The sequence below is a fragment of the Ahaetulla prasina genome, chromosome 2, assembly GCF_028640845.1.
Source record: "Ahaetulla prasina isolate Xishuangbanna chromosome 2, ASM2864084v1, whole genome shotgun sequence".
Lineage (NCBI taxonomy): Eukaryota > Metazoa > Chordata > Lepidosauria > Squamata > Colubridae > Ahaetulla > Ahaetulla prasina.
Window position 1 is genome coordinate 77,202,870 of NC_080540.1, and position 8,571 is coordinate 77,211,440.

At 39.7% G+C, this 8,571-nt stretch overlaps 1 protein-coding gene and 1 long non-coding RNA gene across 2 annotated transcripts in view; one reads left to right on the top strand and one right to left on the bottom strand.

Annotated features, from left to right (window-relative positions):
• The window catches only part of LOC131190195 (uncharacterized), a 22,167-nt gene extending 20,863 nt beyond the window's left edge, over positions 1 to 1,304 (bottom strand). Inside the window, exon 1 of the long non-coding RNA XR_009153255.1 lies at positions 1,185 to 1,304. This is a non-coding gene — a long non-coding RNA (uncharacterized LOC131190195). The remainder of the gene's footprint in view (positions 1 to 1,184) is intronic.
• Positions 1,157 to 8,353, top strand: TMEM115 (transmembrane protein 115). The gene is made up of 2 exons (XM_058167294.1): positions 1,157 to 2,671; positions 6,517 to 8,353. The coding sequence occupies exons 1-2, from the start codon at positions 1,818 to 1,820 to the stop codon at positions 6,722 to 6,724; spliced, it is 1,062 nt and encodes a 353-aa protein (XP_058023277.1). The 5' UTR covers positions 1,157 to 1,817; the 3' UTR covers positions 6,725 to 8,353.
• Positions 8,354 to 8,571: the final 218 nt, after the last annotated feature.

Genomic DNA, 8,571 nt, shown 5'->3' on the forward strand with positions numbered 1-8,571 from the left:
TCAGAGGATAATTAGAACTGCAGAAAAAATAATTGCTACCAACCTGCCTTCCATTGAAGACCTGTATACTGCACGAATCAAAAAGAGGGCTGTGAAAATATTTACAGATCCCTCGCATCCTGGACATAAAGTGTTTCAACTCCTACCATCAAAATGACGCTATAGAGCATTGCACACCAGAACAACTAGACACAAGAACAGTTTTTTCCCGAAGGCCATCACTCTGCTAAACAAATAATTCCCTCAACAATGTCAAACTATTTATTAAATCTACACTACTATTAATCTTCTCCTCGTTTTCATCACCAATCTCTTTCCACCTATGACTGTATGACTGTATGACTGTATGACTGTAACTTTTTGTTGCTATCACTAAGGATTAAACTGCAACCTGTGGCCATCATTTGTGTTGTAAATGTTGTACCTTTGATGAAGGTATTTTTTTTTCTTTTATGTACACTGAGAGCATATGCACCAAAACAAATTCCTTACGTGTCCAATCACACTTGGCCAATAAATAAATTCTATTCTATTCTATTCTATTAAAGGGAACATTAGGACAGGGACGGTAAGCACGCTGGTGCTCTCATGCACACCTCTTATCTTATGCACGGAGAAACTTCTTGCTTGAAATTGCTCTTTAAGTTCCTTTGCATGTAAGCAGGGTTTCTCAGCTTAGCGACTTCTAGGCGTGTGAATTCAACTCATAGAATTCTCATCGATTCTGGCCATATTGGTTGTACAATACAATGGGAGTTGAAGCCCACACACTTCTGAAAATGGCCAAAGTTTGGAAACACTTCCAAAAAGAAAAGGGGGGGGGGAAAGCGCTTGAATTTGCCCAAATCTGCCCCCTGCAGAGCAGCGCTGCCTAATTCCTTCATAAACCACCCTTCCATAAAACCGCTCGTCCAATTCCACTTGGGATTTAAAGAGGAGTTCACGGGAAACTGGTACAAGACTGCACAACTGGCCGCTTCGTTATGGGGGGACCTTCCCCTCCTTCCACCCCATCGACCCCCTTCTTGCGCGCGCCGGACATCCCCCCCCCCACCTTCCCAATCTCTCGCGCGAGAATCTGGGTCCCAGTGCATGCCGGAATCACCCTTGCGCAATAGGTGAGCTTCCATTTCCCGTCATGCACCCGGACAGCTCCCCGACCAGTCACGCGTGCGCAGCCCTACCGTTTGTTTGCGTTGGGAGTGCGGGCGGCGAAAGCGAGAGCGAGGCCGGCCTGGAGGGAGGGGCGGCGGCAGGAGGAAGAACGCAGCGGGCGTGCCGCCGTGGGGCGGGGCCGCCGGGCGTCGGCCTCGAGAGAGCGACTTGGCAGGTGGGGGGAAGGAGATCTCTGCTTCCGGCGAAGGGAGGCCGGAGCGAGGCCTTCCTTGGCAACCTTCCGCCGCTGCTGTCGGGTTGAATGGGGCTGCGAGCGCCTCTTCCTCCTCCTGCAAAACGGCCCAGTGGAGCCTCGGCCGTCTCTTAGGCGCTCAAAGGCCAGCCTCTTTCCCCCCCCCCCGTCCCCGAGAAGCCGCTTTGGCTGTGCCGGTCTCTTTCGGTGGCAAAGGTGCTGCGGAGAAAGCGACTCCGTGGCTCCAGAGGCGAGGGAAAGCAAGCTGGGTGCTGGGGAGCGGATGCCGCCCATTTCGAACCGGACTCCCAACTCGGTTTGGGTGCGATGTGGAAAAAGATGACGGAGCGGAGAGTGCGTTGGCGCTAAGGAAAGAGCGAGGCTTCCGGGCCACCGGATCGTCTTCCCTAAGCCAGATCCTTGGATCGAATTCTCTGGACTCGTGGGACGGCGGTTGCGAAGGGGAAACATGAACAGATACCTGCCGGTAGCACGACAGCATTTCCTGGCTGTGTTAGCCAGCACCAGCGTAGTAGTGAAATCTATATGTGCCATTGTCATTTTGCTCTATCTTCTCTCCTTTGCTGTAGACACGGTCTTTGGACTTGGTGTTACCCCCGGATATCTCTTCCCGCCCAACTTTTGGATATGGACGCTGGCAACCCACAGCCTGGTGGAAAAACATATTTGGGATGTGGCCCTAAGCCTGGCCACTATAGTGGTGGCCGGAAGGTTGCTGGAGCCACTCTGGGGCGCCCTGGAACTTTTGATCTTCTTTGCAGTGGTGAATATTTCAGTTGGGCTTCTGGGGGCCTTTGCTTATCTTCTTACTTACATGGCGACCTTCAGTCTGCCTTACTTGTTTTCTGTTCGCATTTATGGAATGCTGGGTTTCCTTGGCGGTGTCTTAGTGGCCCTCAAGCAAACCATGGGTGACAGTACTGTCTTAAAGATACCTCAGGTGCGAATGAAAGTCGTTCCCATGCTCTTGCTTCTCATTCTTTCAGTTTTGAGACTGACCACTCTTATTGAAAGCAACATTTTGGCTTCTTACGGTTTTGGGGTCCTTTCCAGTTGGATATACCTGCGTTTTTACCAGAGGCATAGCCGAGGGCGTGGCGATATGTCAGACCATTTTGCATTTGCCACATTCTTCCCTGAGATCCTACAACCTGTGGTTGGTTTGCTGGCCAATCTTGTGCACACCATCTTAGTGAAAGTGAAAGTCTGCCGGAAAACAGTGAAACGTTATGATGTTGGAGCCCCTTCTTCTATTACTATCAGCTTGCCGGGAACAGATCCTCAGGATGCTGAACGAAGGAGGTAATTTTTCTTAAAATATATCTAAGTTAAACTTTTATGTGATCTGTGTTGGAAAGGAAAAGGGAGGAACTAAGTGAACTATGGCTACTTTTCCAAGATAGAACTATTGAAAATAGTCCCTTTTTAAATTGAAGTTTTATATTTATGTGCCTTATGTATTTGAGAAAAAATTTACCTTTGATTTGCTTTCTTGTTTGTTTGACTACTACCGAGAGCTCTGGCCTCAGAATATTCTATCAAAGATACCAATCCCCTTCCAAGTTGAGGCATGCAAAGCAAAAGTAAGAGTGAAAAGATACATCTCCCCTGTTCCTATGCATTTAAAAACAATTCCTTTTCTTTGCAGCAAAGGAGAGGGAGAATATTTAAACCAGAACAAGAAGTTATAGTTGAGATTCAAGAAAACTGTGAATCCAGCTGAATTCTTTTAATGAGGCCTCCAGCTTACTTTAGATTTTCTATTGTCAGTATTGCCAACACTAGGAAAAGTGAGTTGTAAGAAAGTTTATTTTTAAACATAGATTTAAATAATTCTTTTTCAGACTTTGCATATGTATTTGACCCATATATTTATGGGTTTACATATTTATATAAAGGTAATCTCACAGTAGTCAGCAGAATCGTATACTATGCAGTGAGTTTGCTATTACTATTTACAGCACTGTAGTTAAAATTTGCCAATAGATTCTGCATTTTATTAACTACTAATTGCATTATTTAAACTTGAAAAGGACTAAGTTTGAAAATATAAAACTATTTCAGGAGAAAGCATTGGTAAGCTACTTCTATAATATTACTAAGAAAATTGCACATGATTGTGTGTATGAAATCGAAAGGTTGTCTCTACGTTGTTTGCTTTTTCCATAAAAGTTATATCTAAACACTTTAAAAATGATCCATTCAATTAACTGGGAACTTCACACAGGTAAGTGAATGCACCCTAACTATATTTATATGCATTGTTTAGAGTTTAAACTTTGCCTTTTTTGTCTAAGTATGACATTCACCAAAAAATATCTAAAAAGAGCCAAAAGGACATTACTTTGCAATTTATAGTCGGTAAAGGGAATTGTAGACTTGGAAATTCACAACTCATATGTTAGACTTCTGGTACACAGGTAGTTTTTAACTTACAAACATCCATTTAGTAACCATTCAAAGTTATGGCACTGAAAAAAACTTTTGACTCTTTTTCACATGTCTGTTGAAGCATCTCCTTGGTCATGTGATCAAGGTACTTGGCAACTCGCATAACGGTTGCAGTGTCCTGGGTCATGTAATCCCCCTTTTGCAACCTGAAAAAGTCAATGGGGGAGCCAGATTCACTTAAGAACTGTGACAAGAAAGGTCATAAAATTGAGCAAAACTCATTTAACTATTAGCAACAGAAATTGTGCTCAGTTGTGGTTGTGAGTTGAGGACTATCTATACATCTAAAGCAAGGGTGTTAAACTTGCGGCCCACTGGCTGGATGCATCACGCACTGTTTAGTGAAGGGGGGAAAGTTGTGATAAGTCATCTGATGACACAAGTTAAACACCCCTGATCTAAAGCATTTTAAAAATCTGCCTTTTTTGGTTTATTTTTAGTCTAATTCTGATTATTTTTAGTCTAAAATCTGGAAAAATTTGATTTTGTTCAAGTTTAAGTAACTGTTATACATTATACTGTTTTTCACCTCAGCAGGTTAATTGTATTAAAGAAAACATTACTTTAAATTATTATGTTGTGAAGTTAATATAAATTTAATGGAGTAAACCGGGACAGAATCAGTTTGAGGAGTAGTTAATAGTTTTATTGTATTAACAGTATTAAACATTACATACCCTGAGTAGGAAATGTAATTATGTAAAGCAAAGCTCAATATTAGAGTTTTTATTTATAAGGCTAAACTATTATTATCATATATTTTTAAAAGTTTAAAAATGTGTCTTTTGTAGATGTGCCTTCAGTGAATTGCCTTTGCAGGCACTTCTGAGCTGTCTTGCATAACTATTTGATCTGTTGTAATTTAGATATTTCAGCTCACATTCTCTTATGCCTGTAGTATAAATGCTTTCTGCTGTTACTGTGGTTTCTGAACACTCTGAATACAAATACAGAATAAATAATTACAGGGTTGGAGTACTTGTTCCTGCGTCATAAGGGAAAAAGGGGAAACTAGTTTTCATTACCCAAAGAGAAATTTCAGTTAAAAGCAAATTTATTTAGTGCAGAGTGAACTATTTTCTTAGGTTTTAATTTTTTTAAAAGAAAATTGTTTTCTCCTTCTCTATTCCATTGTGATTTTATAAAACAATATATTCTGAATACTTTGCACTTGTGAATCACAAACTAATATTTGCAAATACGAGCAAATTAGTCATCCTTTTTATGATTAAGGGAATTACTACGGTGACCAGTTTTTTACCAGTTGAATTATTTTATGTACTTGTAATATGATAACAAGACCACTAAGCTCAAATCTGGCCAAGAATGTTCTTCAACTGAAACCTCAAGCACTGTGGGGTAGAAACAAGTAGATCTCCAGCCCAATCAAATTAACATTTGTAGGTATTTAACGCTGTATTTTCTATAAAAACTTTTATTTTGGATTGTTTGTGAGAGTCTTAACAAAGCACATGTAGATTCAGTCAGTAACAACACCGTGGACTACTTCATTATTGTCCCTGCTGCCATCTGAATTCCACAGTGAAAGAAAGCAGAGTTTGACAACTGCACAGAAAAAGACACCCCAGAAATGCAGGGCCAAACTGATGACCCTTACCTTTTCTGCCTTAGAACAAAAAAAGGGGGCAAAAGCTGCCAAATAACTGTAAGCTTGTCATGTTCTCTGGTCCTTTCCTTAAGAGAGAGAGATCAAGATTGCATGTCAGGGCCACCAGGGCAAACTTTCTCTCACTTCATCTTTTCCTTGGAAAACATCAGTATGGAATGCTTGATTGTCTAGCAAAAGCTGTAGAACCCTTCTGTATAAAAGAAATCAGTCCTTTCGTTATAATTATACAAGATTGAATAGATTGAAAATTTATGTAGTATATAATGAAGCATGTAGCCCATGAATGTACCTTGATGAACGTATCTTTTCTTTTATGTACACTGAGAGCATATGCACCAAGACAAATTCCTTGTGTGTCCAATCACACTTGGCCAATAAAAAAAATTCTAAAATTCTAAAAAAAAAATGAATCGGATTGCTTTAATAGATCAATAAAATAAGAGTTATACTGCTAACACTGTTACTCTTGTTCTTGAGTTATAGTATTGAACTGTTTATTTTTTAATAATTTAATAAGTGCGTTTTCTTTAAACTATAAATACTTTGAAGCAACACTGTATATAAACTGCAAACTGAACTAGTAACTGCATTATTGTAACATGCTTTCCACCAGGGGTTATGCTCTTAAGAAAGGTCAAGTGTCACACATCTGGACAGTGTCAACTTGAATAAGGGGATATTAAATGTTAGCGCTTTATATTGAAAGACAAAGAATCTATTTTCATACTGTTAAGAATGAAGACGACTACATTACTAGACACCTGACTAATAGTTGTCATCAGTGAATGGACAAATGAAAAGTTAAAGATATTAATAGATAATATATGTTAAATGGATATTGCTGTAGATACTAATGTGGAGGAATCTATATAGCACACGTGACAAAACACTCTGCATTAGATGGATGTGACGTGGGGGAAGAAGAATTATTTTCAGTCTTGAGCTGTTTATATCCCCAGAGGTTTAAAGTGGTTTTAGTCTCTTCAGTAACTAATACTAGAAAATTCCTGTTCCGTGGAACACATGATAGACTGTTCAAACTTTGTACCATTTTTTCATTCTGTAGACAACTGGCTCTAAAGGCACTGAATGAACGATTGAAGCGTGTGGAAGATCAGTCAGCCTGGCCCAGTATGGAGGATGAAGATGAAGAAAATACCAAGGCCGATACTCCCTTGCTACCTGAAAAGAGCCGGGACTCTGCCAGTGTTGGAAAAGCTTCCAGCCAAGAATCCAGCCTCATTACCTTTGAAGATGCCCCCTCTCAGTTGTGACCATGAAGCATTTGCATCTCCTGCCTGCTCCTGCATATCAGAGCTGCTAATGATCCTTCTTCACCTGCCCTCCCTCATAGCGTTCCCTGTTTTGCAGGAACAAAACACTATGCCTCCTGGCTACTTCCTCCAGCATTTGTGAGCCACCTGTGGTTTTGCCAGGTCTTGGGACTCTTTTGGTGAAAACTGAATTGTCGAACTGACCTGAGAAGTTGTTTCATCTCTTCAAAAAGGTTTTGAAATTAAGAACTTCTCAGAACTGGCAGGGGAGGAAGGAGGATATAGCTCAATAAGGATCATCTCCTTAAAAAGACCTATAAAATTTGCCCCAGCCTACAGTTGCCATTGTGGCTATTAACACAATGCTTGTGTTTAGTTCCTTTAATGGCAATTCTGGTTAATCTGAATGGAGTCTTGTATTCTCCAATCTGACGAATCTGCTCTTCTTTGAGTTCTAAATGCTAAATTATCACATAAACCCAACGAAAATATCACAGAACAACCCCTTCGAATGTACAGCATTCTCCTCGATTGCAGTTTTACTTTGTGGCAGTGATTGTTGTCAATGATTATTTGGCTTCTTTTTTTTCAGAATTAGTTATTGATTAAATAAGCAAAAAAGATCTTTGTTATTCACTTTTATTTCCAATATCCATGGGTTTCATAATTTTAAACCCTGCCAAGTAAAACTGTTAAGTTCCCTCTTGTAGAGGCAGCAGTTAAAGCCTTTTAATAATAGTAATTCCATTGCTGATTTTTTTAAAAGTGAAAGGATGCAGGCTGCAGCTTGCTTCTAGATTGCCAGTTAATACTGGATAGGAAAGCATTGTCTGAGACTTTCCATAGGATTCCAAGAGGAAATCAGTTTGATTTGTTTTTCTTCACTTCCATTTACAATTATTGAAAGTATAAAGTAGCTTTTGTCTTTAGTGGGCAACCAGTGTATTCAAGACACCACTGGGTAAATATTTACCACAGTAGGTTGCATACTACTACTTTTTTTTTTTTTTTTTGGCAGGAGACTGACAACTCCTCTGATGCCTAATTTTTCTGTTTGGTGAGATCATTAACTTCCTTTCCTTTGGGCTCAGATATTTTTTAATGTGGGGCAACAAGTTCTGAAATTTCTTGCTTTAATAGCCAACTAAGGTGAAGAACTGGGTTAGGTAGCACTTAAAAGAATGGAAAGAGAATGTATGAAACTGTTAAGATCATTTTTTAAAGGACCATGATTTTTTTTGTCAACCAAGAAGTAAAACACAGATTTCAGTATCAATAAACAGTTCTTTCAAAGTGTGCCTCTTGATTGGCTTTCTAAAGCTCCCATCATTCATCATTTGACCATGTTAGCTCCTACTTGCAGAAGAGCTCACAAAATCATTTTCACTGCAATCAGTATTGTTAACATGAGGGGATGTTAAAATGCAGTAACAAATGTTGTCTGTGAAGTCTTTAACATGCAATCTCCTGAATGTTAAGATTCTTGTTTCTTTTGTAGAATTAAGCCCAGTCTAATCAAGATGATGTACATCCTTGTTCACTTCCTCATCCCATTTCAGTACAGAAATCCTGCATAATAAACACTGTCCATTTTGAACCTGAAAGCTTGAGTAAAAAACTGAACCATGATATCTTAAAGTTCAGTGTTTCCAATTGTAGCCGTCTCCTAATTGTTTTGTTTATCTGATCTTTAACATTTCCAGGATACTTGTCTATTTCTTAGGTCTTAAACTTAATGTTTCTTTACCCAATATGAATTATGTGCACCAATAAGAAAACCCCACTAATGAGTTGCCATCATTGTGTACTTGTTCTAAAAATAAAAAGAGAGAAGAAAGAATTATATT